We start from the raw sequence: 16904 nt of genomic DNA, 5'->3' as shown, positions 1-16904 counted from the left end.
AAGGAGAGGTATAAAACAAACAAAGGATGTGAATTAATATATAAACATATTAAATAGCGAAATTACGAGGCAGAAGATAAATTATCAAAAGAAGATTTTAAGTACTTCTAAAAAAAGTTAATATTTATGTTTTTTTTACAGTTGATGCATATTTTACTCAGAAATCTAACCTATTGGCACATAATCCACTATATTATCTCGACAGTGTTAAATTAAAATTTATAAGGAATATGAGATATAAATTACCATATTTTAAACAATAATAAGAACTTCATATGAATTGTAAATTCAAATTCAAATTACTTCAGTTCGCTTCTTGAACGAAAATTAATGTTGAATAGCTCTACCTAATTTACAGAAGTTTTGGGTAAACTTTTATTTTTACTTAAAATATAAAAGATTTCTGAAATAACTGTGTCGACTTAGAATTGACTTTCATTTATTTAACTTACATTCATTAAATTTCATTTTTGACTTTCACTTATTTTGCATGTGCAATGTGCAATGTTATGCCTCTCTGGTTTCGAGGATTCATAACCTAGTAATAATAATAGCTTATATGGCGATCAATAAAAGGAAGAGAAAGCCTAAAGGCAATTTTTAACCGATTTACGGAGAGTACTAAGTATAAGGGAGACAAACGCTCCTAGCTTCCTGAATATTTAATTAACTGATTTTTTTATGCGTTTGGGTGCCGCCCCCGTTTAGGTTTACAAATCAGCCCGGCAGATGGCACTGCAGTCGATATCTAGGTTATTTATCTATACAGCAATCCAGCAGCTGGTATATGTATAAATCATGTGTTCGTAATTAAACTCCTAAACAACTGGACAGACTTTGATGATATTTTTTGTGTGTTCAATTGGAGTCAATGATTTATATTTTTAGAATCTTTTTGTATGTAAGTCGACAACGTCTGTCCGATCCTGTAGTAATATGTAGGTATTAGTGTACATTATTTACATTTAATCTATGGTGGCAAAACACCGCGAGGACACAGGCATGGCTAAGACCCAACAATTCGACGACACAGAAGACACTTCATCTAATAGCCAACTAGAAAATGTAATTATAACAAAACAGATACTGAGATTTGACAGCAAAATTGTAGTCGGAGTTTATTAAACACAAAAATGCGCTTTTTTTCCTTCAAATAGGGTTCAATCACTTTACATTGCGCTAATATAAATGACGTGTACATTGCATAGATTAAAAAGAAGACTTTAGTAATTACTATGACCAAAGAATGAGTCACGGTTTAACAGGAGAAACCTGATAAATCGAGCTTGTAATTTTTTATGATAAGACTTCTGACGGTTCTCAAAAATGAAACACATGTAATAAGCAACAACATTTATACACAATAATACAACAATAACAACATACAATCAACAACAAAATAAATAAATCAACTACAACATGAAGACAGTTGAAAATGACTTAAATTTAATATTTACAAGGCTCAATATCGATCAAAAAATCATTTAATGATGCCCTTTGTGGTGGTGAATCGTTTTATATACGGGAATCTTCACTGGGTAGGGTTGTGGTACGTGAACTGTGACGGTTTTCTCTATTCTGATTGGCACATGTTTTTCCACAGGATATGGGACGTGCTTCACAACTGGGTAAGGTACCGGCTTTTCAATGGGAATCGAAATTTCAGTCTCAACGGGTACCGCAACAGGCTTGTGTACTGGCACTTTAACTGGGTATGGCTGTGGTACTCCAACTAAGATAGGTTTGGGCACGTTGATATGTAATGGCTTGTGGATTGGTACAGTCACATGCTTGTACAATGGCACTTCAACTGGGTGCTCCTCATCGGTATGCTCACCAACTGGTATAGCTTCAACGTTACCCAAATCGTAGCCTCCATGTCCGAAATCGTGGCCTCCATCTTCTAGGAGGAATCCCTGGCTGTGCCCATACCCTTGCTGGCCTCCATCAGAACCGCTGAAGCCTTGATGGCCTCCATCAGAACCGCTGAAGCTTTGATGGCCTCCAAGATCGTGAGCGGCTTGAAGGTAGCTATCACCTCCAAAATTATTCAGTAAAGGTCCATGTCCTTGGCCTAAACCAAATTGATTTTGGCCCAAATGTTGACCATGTCCCGTTAGCGCAACAGTATAGTCATTACCTTGTCCTCCAGAAAAATCGTGTCCCTGTCCACCCAAGAAGCCGTGACTCTGCCCTCCTGAGAAGTCATGTCCTTGCCCACCTGAAAAGTCGTGTCCCTGTCCACCAGAGATGTCATGTCCCTGTCCACCTGAGAAGTCATTTCCTTGTCCAGAAATATCATGACCGAAACTTTGGCCTTGTGCGATATCATGCCCCTGGCTGGAGAAGTCGTTTCCTCCTGGAGCTGTATACTGGTAACCGCCATCCTGGTTGTGTCCTCCATTGTCGAGGCTATCATAACCAGCGTGACATGTGACTGCTAAAGCCACCAAACAAATCTGAAAAAAGCAAACAATTATAAATCCCTTATCTATTACGTAACTGGTAACAAAACTATTTGTTCTGCACCAAATTCATAAGTTGGTAATCTATAAATTAGGTTTAAAGCGCCTTATTAAGATGGAATTTATTGCACTTAAAAACATCGGAGGCAAAATATGAAACAAGCTGTTGTTCGCTTCACCTAAAAAATATTATATTTAACGAGAGAATCCCGAGATCCGCTTAACTTGTTAAAATGGATCGCATTAAAATGCCAGTAGAAGTAACAATTTTATAAAAGTTTTTAATTTACGGCATATGAGAATGGTGAAAAATTGTGTGGAAAAATATCCAGCTCCCGAAAGTGGTTTCAAATTAACATTGTTAGTTCCAACATTAAATTACTTACACAAATTTACTGTAATTTATTAATTGCTATTCAATCTAATAAATACGAAAGTATATTTATGAATCAATTATAACATAAATCAACAATATTTTTCTTTGTCTCAAAATGCATTCCAAATTTAAACATGTTCGATTTTCGACCTTGAAATTCATGATAATTCATTTCCTGTTTCATACCACAGAGTAGCCGCAATTATGTTATTACACTGACCAGAGATTATGTGAGCACTCCAGTCCAGTTTTATTTGCAAAAAAGTTCATACTTTCACGTACATTCACTTGCATCTTTACCGCTTATGTAAGATACATTTAAGCTATCGCTATATTTATATATATATATATATATATATATATATATATATATATATATATATATATATATATATATACTTGTTTTGCCTTAGTTTTATTGATTACTATTTTTATACATTATTGAACATTTACATGGCCTAAATAAATATTATATAGTAGTAAATACGGCATAAATTATGGCCTCTATGATTTTACAGGTTAAATATTTTTTCATATTCTATAATTTAGAATAGATCTTCTCTTATCCTCCTCATATCGTCTATTATTTAGAATAGATTGTTTTTATATAAAATCTGGTGTAATTATTATCAATAACATAATATGCTAATTATTATTTTTGTGGGAAGAGAGTTTATAGTTACAATACTTAATGAAATAAAACTCCTTCTTATTGGCGCAGTGAATACTAAAATACTTAACGATACTAGAGCAGAGTTGATGGTTATATAATTTCATTCTATTATCTATTGTTACAAAGTCGGTCAACCGTGATCTGTCTTTTCTCTATTTTCGGCCAATATTCATTTCCGTACATTGAACGTTGTGTGATTTTAAAATACACGCTGATTAAAAAAAATACCCGCGTAATATTTGATTTATGAATATCTTATAAATTTAGAACTTACTTTAAATATAAAATAATTAAAATAAATTAGTTTGGTTCATCATACTTGAATTTGGAGTATCAGAAAGATTTTTTGCAAAAGTTTAAAAGTAGAACAATAAAATTGGAAACATAATCTTGCCTTTCTAACAATATATTATTATTATTACCAATTTTACGAAATTTGTGTCACAAGTTTATAATACTTTTTTCTCGGAGGCATTAAATTTCTGTCCTCTTTGGAATGTTCCAATACAGGTGCCATTTTGTGCCATTCATATTTCTTCAATCCCAATTTAATAGATAAAATAGTGCATAAAATCAATCATAATTATGTTTATTAATTATTAAGAAAAAATATTGAAAATACTTTATTCTCAGTTAATAAACCACTAGCCACGTTTCATTTTCTATATAAAATCATTATGACATATCTGCATTTCAATGTATTAAACAAATTGTAGATAATCATTTCCCTTTTATCCAAGGGTAGTGAGGGTTCATACGCAGAGTCATCCATTAATATTATAATTACTTTATAACCGAATAAAAGGTTGTGTTATTATAATTATTCTATAAATCCCATGTACACATATACACATATATAAATATAAAATCATAATTGTAGAGAATTTTCGTATGTTTTTACTTGTTGTCATAAAAGTAAGCACTACATTCCGCGATTTGTATGCATAATGAACATTGATTTAGGGCCTGTTTCACAATGTATGCAAGATAAAAGTTCCGTATAAGATACTTCACATATCATGACGAATAGCGCTATCTGACAGTCGTGTAACGCAAAAATACTGTTTATCCTACCAATCAGTAATAAATAGCTTATTTGGAACTTATCCGGACATTGTGAAACAGGCCCTTAAACTGTTAAAAGGCCAGATCATAAGTTAATGTTAACGGTGACGGATTTTAAATCGCCAACATCTCTCATTTACGATTAAACGGTTCAACATTACTCATTAAACGAAGGTACTTTCACATAATAGTTAACTAGTTTATCTAGATAAAGTGAAAGCTGAAGGACATTCACTATCGGAAACGCAAACCTTACAATGTTTTTACCGTTATGCACTAAGTCAAATTATATACTGGTAGGCTCAATGTCCCGGAAGAATGCGAGAGCGATCCCGGATCGTCTAGCATCGTAGAATTGTTTCTACAAGGCTGCCGCCCGTAAACGTTTCAGTGGGTATTTGCCTCCCAGTCCCAATATCAGTGATGATGTGAGCCGTATCTCAAATACCTCTACTGCTTCCGACCGCAAATGTATTTTCATAGATATAAATACTACACACACAGCGAACGCCGGCTGTAGACCATTGGTCTTTCTTTCAATGTGTTCATTTAATATTCGCTCGAACGCTGAAGGAAAAGATAGGGAAGAAACCGGCTTGCCTTACCAATCGTCGCGTGTGTCAGGCACAGGAGGCTAATCGCCTACTTGCCTATTCAATTGACAAATGATCATGATAGGTCTGGATATCCATAGCTGCTCCCCTCACACTTTAAAATCGATGTTTGTTTAATTTTTTGTGATGTTTGTTTTGTTATAATTATAATTGAATAAAATAATATATAATGGTTTCGATTGATATTTGTATGTGCTCTAAATGAATGTCATGTTTTCCTCTAAGTGCTAGTCACATTAAAAATTGTATTTTGTGTTTGTTTTTACCAATGTATCAGTGTGTCGAGCCAAACTTTATCAATAAAAAAAAAATAAAAAAATGACAGATTCAAACATTTGAGGCCCTAACCTAGAAAGGTGGTCACTGATTTTTGTATTTATTTTTATCTATATCCAAAGAAGTAACTATTTTTCAATTCAGATTGCATTTTAAATCAATTACTTCTTTCTAGTCGCAATTAAAGTTTTTTTTTATAGAACAGAAAATTATCTACGCAAATATAAAAAGTAGAAACAAAATGTTCATACAAAAAATTGTCTAACAAATTCGTTTTCATTTTCTCCGTGTATGCCTTTATATCATAATAACTGAAAACTTGCCAAATATTTGAATCCATCGCACAAACACGAGAAAGATTTGTAAATAAGCCATTGAAACGAATCGATAGTGATGTTCTATATTTTCGATACTACACTGTGATTGTAAGATCTGGTCTTAGATTATTAATAATAAACATTATTTACACACGTTATTAGAAATCCGGTGAATACTAGATTAATTCGTCTTTAACAGCTTTAGGTCCTATGAAAAGGTCCTAATAAGTGATAAATTATTTAAAAATAAATATTTTTTATAGAACAGGGGGCAAACGGGCAGGAGGCTCACCTGCTGTTAAGTGATACCGCCGGCCATGGACACTCTCGATGCTAGAGGGCTCGCGAGTGCGTTGCCGGCCTTTTAAGAATTGGTACGCTCTTTTCTTGAAGGACCCCAAGTCGAATTGGTTCGGAAATACTTCGGTGGGCAGCTGATTCCACAAAGTGGTGGTGCCCGACAAAAACTGCCTTGAAAAATGCGCAAATAATGCATTTAGTTGGGAAGATAATAATGTAAATAAAATATATGAAAACTTCGAGTCATAAATTTAACACTTTCATAACGCAGATGCTAAATTTCAAAGTCTAGAAAACCCAAAGCCACTGCAATTTTAAACTCGTTACCCGACACTATAGCTTTATCCCTGAGGAACTTTACAATTTTTCACTGTAGAATTATGTTGTACTAGGTAAAATGAATGTTGTCTGTATTTCAAGAAATTCTAATTTTGAATTATTATTTGTTTAATTACCTATTTACATCTTTAAAATAATGCTCGAGGTTTGATTAAAGAAAAATAAACAACTGCTCGATTTAGTTCAAGTATGACAAATATAATTTACTTAAGTGAGTCTATTTGCCGTATATACAGTAATTATACTTGCACGATTTAAAATACGATATACATATAACATTATAATTTAACATATAACACTATACGATATACATATAACATTGTGTTACTTACAACTAACGTACTCTTTGAAATTTTTATGTATATATGATTTTATTTTAATATATAATAATATTAATAACATACGTATAGGTATTTCAAATTCTTACAAATGTTGAATGAAAAGTTTAGATTTGTTTTCCTAATTTATTACAAATGTTGAATGAATAGATTTGTTTTCCTAATTTCTTAACTTCCTTCAATACCATTTATCAGAACTCCTTCACCTAAAAGCCTCGTTCAGATTTTTCCGAATCTATAAGGCTTTCTTACTCCATATTCGACAAAAAATATCTCTAGTCACACCTAGAGATATTTCCCATATCATCTCATAATCAGCCTTAATAAAATGTTTTAAACGAAATAAAAAAAAATCTGTGGCGCCACAACCTCTTTAGGTCTCGGCCTCAGATTTCTGTGTGATGATTATTTTTTTTAATCAAATAGGGAAGAAGGTGATCAGCCTCCAGTGCCTGACACACGCCTTCGACTTTTTGGGCCTAAGATATGTCGGTTTTCTCACCGTTCGAGCAAATGTTAAATGCGCACATAGAAACTCCATTGAACTCCAAACACAGCCGGGGATCGAACCTACGACCTCAGGTATGAGAGTCGCACGCTGAAGCCACTAGGCCAACACTGCTCTTAAACGAAATCACAGTCTATATAATAATTTCATGATATGTTAAAAAGACAAATGCGTAGTTATAAATCCAAAATAAAAGATTTATTAGAGCACTTTTCAGTGAATATTATCTTTACGAAGCTACAGAATCAGCTTAGTGACGCATAAAAAGAGTCTTCGTAATCCGCTAAGCTCCAAAAAATAAGTATTCTTCTAATGTAAACGTGAAATTAATTCACAAATATTTTTACATACATTTTAGAAAAATATTAAGAACATATTTTATACGAAGAAAGCTTTAGGGAATATTATAACTCAATTTTGCTTTTAAAGCATAAAAAAATAACTTTTTATATTATTTATTAATATAACATACGGGTTAACGTGTAAGAAAATCGGCATACACATAAACTTACATAGACTTTTTCTAATAGATTATTCTTGATCTCAACACAAAGATTCTACAGAAAGTATGACTTAACTATTTACTTTTTGTTTTTCACGGATCCAGTATCAGTTTAGTTTATTTTGTTTTTTTTTTTGTTCCTGTTTACTCTCTTCTTAATAACTGTATGTAATATGTATTTTTGCACTTCTCGCCTACTTTAATAAATTTTTTTATTACTCACAGTGGTTGCCTGGAAGAGATCGCTCGAAAGCGATAAGGCCGCCAGTTGCTCTCTTTTTCATTTAACTATGTTCAATTTTTATATTGTAATGCAACGAAGTATAAATAAATTAATCGATACCAACAGTTATACACATCACTAAGACATGAGCAAATACGTAGAAATTGAATTTGTGGACCAATATTCAATCGACTACATCTAAACGGCGGAGTAATCGTTCAATCGACTTCCGACTATTCCGAAAGCTTTCGCTCAGTTGGTTTTTTTTGATGGTAAAGACGTTTATACTCGTAGTTCGCCGGAGTATTAATAAACGCATAAATACATGTGAAGAGGGGATTTCAGCGGCTCAAAGGGCTTTGGAGTATCGGTAGTGATGCAAATTTATAACTGATTTAGTTGTCTGACCAAATCCTAAAATTGTTTTTGCCTTCTAAACTTTGAAATAGAGCCTCAGGTACCATAGCATATGACGATAAGATCTGAGATTCAATTACAGTCTTCGTTGTAGTGTCTTTTGGAAGTGGATTTTTACCGTAACCAAGTAAGATAATTAACAATCCATTAGAGTCCAGATCAAGTAAAGACCAAGATGTCATTGTGTTTACGCAGTGACAAAAATAGTTCTTTGGTTGTACCCCGGATTCGAACCCGTAAACCTTGTATATAACCTATAACCTAAACTACTTTAAAAGTTAAGCAAGAAATAGAATGGTTGCAGCTCCTTACAAACGTGTAAAAGAGAAGAACTTGGAGGAAAAGCGCGGGTGACTTCGTTTATGTTTCCCTAGCTTTAACATGAAACTGGCATAAATTTATAACAATTGCCATTTAAAAAAAAGCAAGAAATATAGTCAAAATCTGTTATAACGACATTGAAGGGACTACTCATATTTAGTCGTTATAACCGATAGTCGTAATAGCCGATAACATATTTATTAAGAACCTAATACAGAAGAATTCAGCCGGGACCATTGATGTTGGTCAATATAACCGGTATGTTGTTCTTAACGATGTCGTCGATAACGGTTTTAACCGTATTTGAAAACTTACAAAGCATTGTATATTTAAAAAAAAAAAAACAAAATAAAAATCCGCAGATATAGATAATATGTATTTCAAAAACAGTTAAAACCTACGATCACAGAAAATTTTAATCTTGAACCTAGATATTGAAGTATGATTGTGTTTAATCATGTGTGGCGCTTTACACATGCTTCAATACATAAGTACGTAATCTACCTAATATAAAGCTGGAAAAAAAATAGTTTACAATCCCTATCATTCCCATTCATAGATAATAAAACCGCAAATAGCGAAACTATCGTGCGGTTATAGACATAACCACCCTTCACTATTAATGAACTAGTTATCGAGCACGGAATTGCCTCCACATGAATACTAATGCCGCTCTCATCAGTACTAAGCTCCTGGCTAATATGCCGACACAAATGTTCACTTACAACGACTATTTATACCAAACTATCTTCGCCTTTATTACCAAGGAATGTGGGTTATTTTAGCGTGTATAGTTTTGTAATTTATGTTGTGACACGATGGTTTACTAATGACTCATTAAGTCAATAAGTCTACAAAGTAGAATGAAACTGTTTCATTACATATGAAAAATATGTGAATATCAGAACCTAGACATAACATAAGAATTGAATTTATATTTTTATGAGCATAGAGCATGTTGGCCTAGTGTTTTCAGCGTGCGATTCTCGTCCTTCAGGCCGTAGGTTCGATCCCCGTGCGCATTTAATTACCATTCGCCGGAACAGTGAAGGAAAACACAGTGGTTTCCTAACCCCAAAAAGTCGACAGCCTACTTGCTACTACTATTACCTACTTGCCTATTAGATTGACAAATAATCATGAAAGATACATAAATTTGAGGCTCAGACCTCAAGTGAGTGCCTGTGTTTTTTTTTAGTATTATTCGCATACCATTTATAGGTTAACTTTAGTAATTTAAAAAACTCCAGGAAAGGTCAAAGTCTATTCTTTTATATTCGAATCTATCGCAAATTTATTAAATTATATCATATAGTCATACATATATCATAACCCAAAGGAATATCAAGCATGTAGCAAATTCCGGGTCTAACTACTAGACAAGGCTGTTAATTAATACAATTTGATACACTTATTACATAAATAATTGTTAAGTCTAGATTGTAAGTGAAAGTACTAACAATGAGTCATAAAAGTGTCGGAAAGGATGACTTAATGACATGCACAGAACATTAAACAGTATTTACAGAACATGAATGTTTGTTCAATTATCTTTTTGAAGTTATACTTCTTAAATTGATGGGAGTAAATTTTTACAATGCGCGCGGCCACCGTCACGAAAAACCGATACGTTGAAAGTAGCTATAGTCAATGTTTTAGTTTTTTTCTATTGTTAGTGTCGTTTTTTCTACAAAAGAAGAATTTTTTTTTGAAAAGATTTTATTTTGTTACGCGTTCATTCCAACGCGTGTTTAGAAGTACAGACACGTTTTTTTTCCTATCCTGATATTTTATATTAAAAAATTTAAGAAATCACATTAAACCCTCATTTTTTTGTTTTTATAAAAATAAAAACAGTTTTACATTTGGATGTCCTAAAACACATAGAACATTACTGAAATTAATAATTTATATAGCTTTGATCTAATATCATTGAAAATAAAATTAACACATATTGATTTTATTAAAGCAAAAAGAGGTTGCCTGGAAGACTTGCCTATTAGATTTATAAATTTATCATGAAACAGATTACGGATTAGGACGAGACCTAAAGAGGTTGTAGTGCCACTGATTTTTTTTTAATTTAGATTTTGCATGAAATTGCGATGAGATATTACGTACTTAAATAATTAGGCAACGTCGTATTACTTCCAAAAAAAGAAATACTACAAAAGTTAAAGGTTCTTTTAAATTCCTTAAAAAGGGTTTTTTATAGAACATGGGGCAAACGGGCAGGAACTTAGCATCAGGTGAGCATGCCCCCCATGGCCACTCTCAATGCCAGAGGGCTCGCGAGTTCGTTGCCGACTTCTTAAGAATTGGTACGCTCTCTTCTTGATGATAGAAGTATCAGGTATAAAACTAGTAAATTTAATCAACTTCAGGTTCTACAGAATAAATTTATAAGAATCAAACCTACACTTTGACACAGAATTAATGAACATTAAGCAGCTTCATAAATACATAACATGCGGTAAGTTTAACTTCATATAAAATATATTCATTTTCAAGAAAGTAGGAATTTTTAACAGGCTGGCTTAAAATCAAAGAGGCTTTGGAATGGAGAGTGTCCATGGGCGGCGGTGTAACTTAACATCAGATGAGCCTCCTACACGTCCGCCCCATGTGCTATAAAAATACATCTACCTAAAAACAGAACCGTATACGGTAGCAATAATAATAATATAACCTGTGTGACATTCGAGAAATAGTAGCAGTGAAAGCTTGTCCAATACGCCTGTGATGATTTTTGGTAGATATATTATGTTTAGTAATTAGAATTAACTTCTTTCAAAAAAAACGTAGCGAGATGACTGCCTTATTTCTAGTATATTAGAACATATTCAGCCATTGCGATGCTATTAATAATGCGTTTCCATATTCTTAGTTGGCACTTCAGTGGTTGATGAAATCTTTGTAAAACAAGCCAGCTAATTTAACTTTAAGTCGATATTTGCTCAAGTTGCGTGCGTTTTCTAACAGTACTTAGATATAGTTTTAACAAGACAAGTACATAATAATGTTTTGTGAAGAAGTTTGGTATAGTTTTGAATGTATCTTCTGGTATGACTGGTTAATACACAATAATAAATTTAAAAAAATCAGTGGCGCTGCAACCTCTTTAGGTCTTGGCCTCAGATTTCTGAATCTGTTACATTAAATATGTATAATACATTTTAAAATCTAATAGGCAAGTAGGTGATCAGCCTCCAGTGCCTGACACACGACGTCGACTGTTTGAGACTAAGACATATCGGTTTCCTCGCGATGTTTTCCTTCACCGTTCGAGCAAATGTTAAATGCGCACATAGAAAGAAAATCCATTGGTGCACAGCCGGGTATCGAACCTACGACCTCAGGTAAGAGAGTCGCACGCCGAAGCCACTAGGCCAATACTGCTCTAATACGCATTAATATTGAAATTAAATTTCATTTCGTTTGCTATGTTTACTTGATAATAATAACTTAACTATTACTTAGATAACAATTTATTTTTTTCGCAAAATATAAGCATCCCGTGGGTTATGTAATATTATGTCCTTGCCTAATGCAAGCAATATACTACACATATTGTATTGTCAAAATGATAAAAAAAATTTAGCGCTATCAATAAAGATGAATTTAGACAAGAAGAGGTATGAAATTTGCTGTGAAATGTTGTTATAGGATCTGGACGTTAGTTTAAATATACCACTGTTAGCTAACCCAAAACAGAGTCGCTGGCAATTGAACTTAAATTACACTGTACGTAACTACACGAAGGTAACATTTCGTTGAATAGTTCTAAATTTGAACCTTATTTTGATTATGCAAGTTTATAATGGTGTACGCGTTTTCAGTGATGATTGAGGAATACTAGTGCAAATTACACGCGAAGCACCATAAATCATAGAGCACTAAGGCCGTTGAAACGAGACTTACCGCTAAGAGTGACTGCCGTCTGACAAAAATGTCTTGGATTTGACATATGACAATTAAAAATAATAACTATTGTACGTTACTGATAAGCTAGTTTTGACATATGTCAAATTGTAAGATGATTTTTTGCAAGTTATACATGATATATTTGCAGTTGATATTATGACCGTATTGTCATGTTATTTCGCACGAATACACAAAAATCTAACAAAAAATTACTATTATTATTAATCACTAACATATATTTATAACTTTGTGTCCTGGTTTTGCACGATTATTAATTTTGGAAACAAATAACTCCTTAAATGGCAAGAGTCAATTCTTTGGAAGAACAACTCTTTTGGAGTTATTTATTGACATGAGAGATATTAAAATCGAAAGGAGTTTACAATTATAGAAATTTGTTTCGTTATGTTTAATATAGGGAGGGACTCAAACCCGCACTGCACTTTCACATAATATAAATAAAAATTACTTACAAAAGTCTTCATGTTGTAATGCTTAGTGTCCGCGTTCCTCAATCGTAATGTTGCCTACCAATAGATGCATTTTGTTTTTATAGAGATCGGAAGTAAGTGGTAAAAGTCTTCTGAGTTGTTAATGAAGTTTTTTAGAAAGATCGATTCAAATTGTAAGTGTATAGATTTTGAGATTCTTTGTTAATAAAGTTTTGAATGCCTTTTTTGGATTGTTTAATTAATTAGTTCCGCTTGGTTTATTAAGCTAAGCTAAGCTATTTAAGCTTGCGGTTTTTGCGGTTTTCATACAATACGTTAAAAATGCGACATTTATACGAAAATAGTGTTTAAGAGTAATTCAGACGAGGGTTGAAATGCGTAAACAATTAAATCCGCTCCCTCTGCGGTCAAAAAATACACAGAATAATATTACTAATAAAAAGTTTTTATAATATGCCATCTATAAGGCTTGTTATAAAGTACGCTTTTTGTTCATTTCAAGTATTCAGTTGTATTAGTTACCAGCAGAATTACTAGGTGGCGCTGTTCTCCACAATAATATTTTATAATATCAACCTTTCTACGCAATGAAATACACTTACTTATATTAGTTACAAAAATATTAACAAGATGACGCTTTACTTGAATTACTCATTAGCAAATTATTTTTAGATATTAAAAAGTTGAGCGTATAGATTTATAACATTCGTAAAGAAATATCGTTAAAAAGAATTACTCGAGAGATTTTAAAGTGTTTAATTTCATTGACTTGACTTTCATGTCGTGGTATTATAGTTTAATAACAGCCCTATTTTTCCGATTACCTTAGCAAATAATTTAAATTGTTAATTGCGCTCAAAGTAAAAATCATTCACAACCGAAATTGAACCCACAACGCCAAGCGCGGGTTTAAACTATTATGTTAAGGTTACCTTTTAGTTGAGATTGTATTTTTTTCTCGATTAATTTTTAAATTTTTACTCCGACAGACCAATGTTATATATTCATTCTGAAGCTATTAAAGTATTCAATTAATTTGATATCAGTACTTCACGCGGAAAACAAATTTTGCACATTTTTCCCCAATTTGATTAAATTAATTCGGTACCAAATATATTTGATAAGATATTAAGGTGGTCAATTAACGTTAATTAGATATGTATATATCTAATTAACGTATTAATTACGTACGTTACCGTAGTAATTATTTCATGTAAATTAAGGAAAACTGATAAAATAAATAAAAAAATTAACAAAATCTTAATTCATTTATTAACTGGTACAATTTAATAAATTGTTGGCTCCGAATACACTCCGCCTACAACAATTATATCTGTAGTCTTTTCAATGACAAAATACAAGAAGGGCTTATCAGCGGTGAACTTCACCCACCTTCTAGCCGGCAGTACCTCAGCTGTACGTAAACCAAATTCATTTACCACCATAGAAACATGTTGTACGATAGTCTGAACAAACAAACTATTCTGAGAAACACCGTAAAACTCTGAATACTTCTTCTCAAACAAATCGAACACACCCATCTTGTTAAGCGGTACATTTAGGGCGTAATCTGTGCTTATCTTGAATCTTGGCAGTTTTACGTTAACGACTGTAGGGGGCTGTATATTTAATATATTTTGTATTTGTCCATACGTGAATTTTGTCATCTTCTCAAAGACATCGTTCACCTTTATATTTGGGTATGGCTTTATCAACAGCATGGCATATTTGCCATCGTCTCCATACGGCAATTCTAATACTTGTGATTCCAGTGGTTTAATGTTTGCACACGCAGCATTAACTTTTTGAAACATCATATTCACTTTACCGATTGGGCGACTTTTCTCATTATAAAACTTTTCAACTCTGACACTCGTGAACTTGTTTCTCCAAACTTGATGGAACCTATTTACATTTGCTAACGTCATCCCATTCAGATCAACTTCACCTGTTTTGATAAGTTCTGGTATTTGAAATGATTCTGATACTTCCTGTCCTTCATCATACATTAATCTATTAGCAACTATTACAGCCGAGTCTCGTTCATGTAGATCAAGTGGTATAATATTCATGCCCAGAACATTAACATCTCTTTCGAAGTCTATATAATTTAACAATAAATTTTCATCAATTACCACATAATTTCGGCTAAATAATGTAGTATTTCCGGTGTTAGAGCCTAGAATAACATCGCTCAAGTTTTTCAAACCATAACTCAACTCTATACAACTCTTTGGCAAAAAGAGGGCTCGCTGCAGTTGCTTCTTCGTGTTCCCCGCGGTAAGTAATTTTACTTGACTCAACATATTCCAAATACCATAAGGTGACACCGCCGCGTGGCCAGCGGTTTCAATTTGGGTAAAGTATAAAAATTCAGTTGTAAAATTATTTTCCCTGTCGCTAAAGCACTGACAAGACACTAATATTCCCAAAAATAAAATTAAATTTGCCAATGTCATTGTGGTTTCGACTGGACAAAATTCAAAACTAAACTGACGCTGAATCGATTGGTATCGTAACAGGATGATTATTACTAAGCAAAATGTAAAAACCCAGAGAGTACTGGGTTTGCTCCCAGGAAAGTTATCTATCCAATGACCGCGACTTTGTTTTCTTATGATAAGCTGAGTAAACAAAGGGTGTAATAGAACTTAAACTTAAATATTTACTGAAAATTTACCATGATACAAATTACATTTTGTATCTATTTCTAGTTGAGGTTTTTTTATGTATTAATATTTAAGTGATATATTTTTTAATAATTGTCATTTGTATAGTAATTTAATAATATTAATCGGACATTTTGAGTTCGATCTTCGGCTATACGATGAATTTTACGTAAAAATTATAAGTAAAATTCGTAATAAATTAAGCACTGATAGACATGTCGCAAATAATTTGATTTAGTCGTCTGTGCCGGAGTATTTCGAGTAGCTTATATAAGCGTGGCCTTGAAAACTACCGTAAACATAGTATTGTCTTTTATTAACGTAACTTTTACACATGTAAAGAAAAAACGGATTGAAGCTATGTATTATAAAACCTATAATTAATTAACATAATTAGAATTTATTTCCGATGTTACCATGGTCACCGTGACCATGCACGATGTAAAACACACGAAACCTCGGAAAAATTAAAATAAAATAAAATGATTATAATTTTATAATAATACATAGCTTCAATCCGTTAAAAATTTGTTTTATTTAAATTTAAATAACCTAGATATTCTATGGTTTCGATATAATAAATTAGTGAGGAACATGTATTCTAACAATACAATAATAGACCTGTATAGTAGTTTTATTCTATCAGTACCTTGTCTTCACATATAATCATTTAACTAATGTATACAAATATTGTAAATTCTATTTTTAAAGAGTAAGACATGTTGAGTTTCTTGCCCATTCTTCTTCACACGAAACTACCTTTTGGAAGGGGCAACTAGAATCATCTTTATATTTTATTTAACTGGAATAAATGATTTGATTTGATTTGACTATTTAAGATAAACATTTCCATCATACAATACATAGATATGTGTAACTCCATCGGTTTTGGCAAGCCAGAATATCTTGCAGACGCTTTATTTTTCCTACTTACTTGCTATTTTAGACCATTCACACAATATTTTTATAAGTTATAACCTATGTGTAAATCTGCATGTATATAAGCTATTTTATCATTTATTCAGTAGTTTTTACGTGAAACAGTAATAAACATCCTTACTTACAAACTTTCACGTTTATAATATTAGTAAGATAAACTTTAAAAGTACGAGATAAACTAACTTA

General features: G+C 32.5%; 2 protein-coding genes across 3 annotated transcripts; both read right to left on the bottom strand.

Annotated features, from left to right (window-relative positions):
- Positions 1–1338: 1338 nt before the first annotated feature.
- LOC111000618 (glycine-rich cell wall structural protein 1.8-like) lies at positions 1339–13181 on the bottom strand. Of its 2 annotated transcripts, XM_022270132.2 has the most exons (3): positions 13132–13181; positions 1994–2459; positions 1339–1963 (listed from the first exon to the last, which is right to left on the bottom strand). In XM_022270132.2, the coding sequence occupies exons 1-3, from the start codon at positions 13141–13143 to the stop codon at positions 1485–1487; spliced, it is 957 nt and encodes a 318-aa protein (XP_022125824.1). In that variant the 5' UTR covers positions 13144–13181; the 3' UTR covers positions 1339–1484. The 2 variants fall into 2 exon arrangements, with proteins under 2 accessions (XP_022125824.1, XP_022125823.1); XM_022270131.2 differs by having other exon boundaries at positions 1339–2459.
- A 1183-nt stretch (positions 13182–14364) lies between these two features.
- LOC111000602 (serine protease inhibitor 77Ba-like) lies at positions 14365–15647 on the bottom strand. Its single transcript, XM_022270106.2, has one exon. The coding sequence runs from the start codon at positions 15567–15569 to the stop codon at positions 14397–14399; it is 1173 nt and encodes a 390-aa protein (XP_022125798.2). The 5' UTR covers positions 15570–15647; the 3' UTR covers positions 14365–14396.
- Positions 15648–16904: the final 1257 nt, after the last annotated feature.

Source organism: Pieris rapae, chromosome 18 (genome assembly GCF_905147795.1).
Source record: "Pieris rapae chromosome 18, ilPieRapa1.1, whole genome shotgun sequence".
Classification (NCBI taxonomy): Eukaryota; Metazoa; Arthropoda; class Insecta; order Lepidoptera; family Pieridae; genus Pieris; species Pieris rapae.
The sequence above is the reverse complement of the archived record's forward strand: the minus strand, read 5'-3'. Positions and strand labels throughout refer to the sequence as shown.

Bases quoted from the DNA above. Each gene is read 5' to 3' on its own strand.
- LOC111000602 (XM_022270106.2), bottom strand. From the start codon at position 15,569: ATGACATTGGCAAATTTAATTTTATTTTTGGGAATATTAGTGTCTTGT.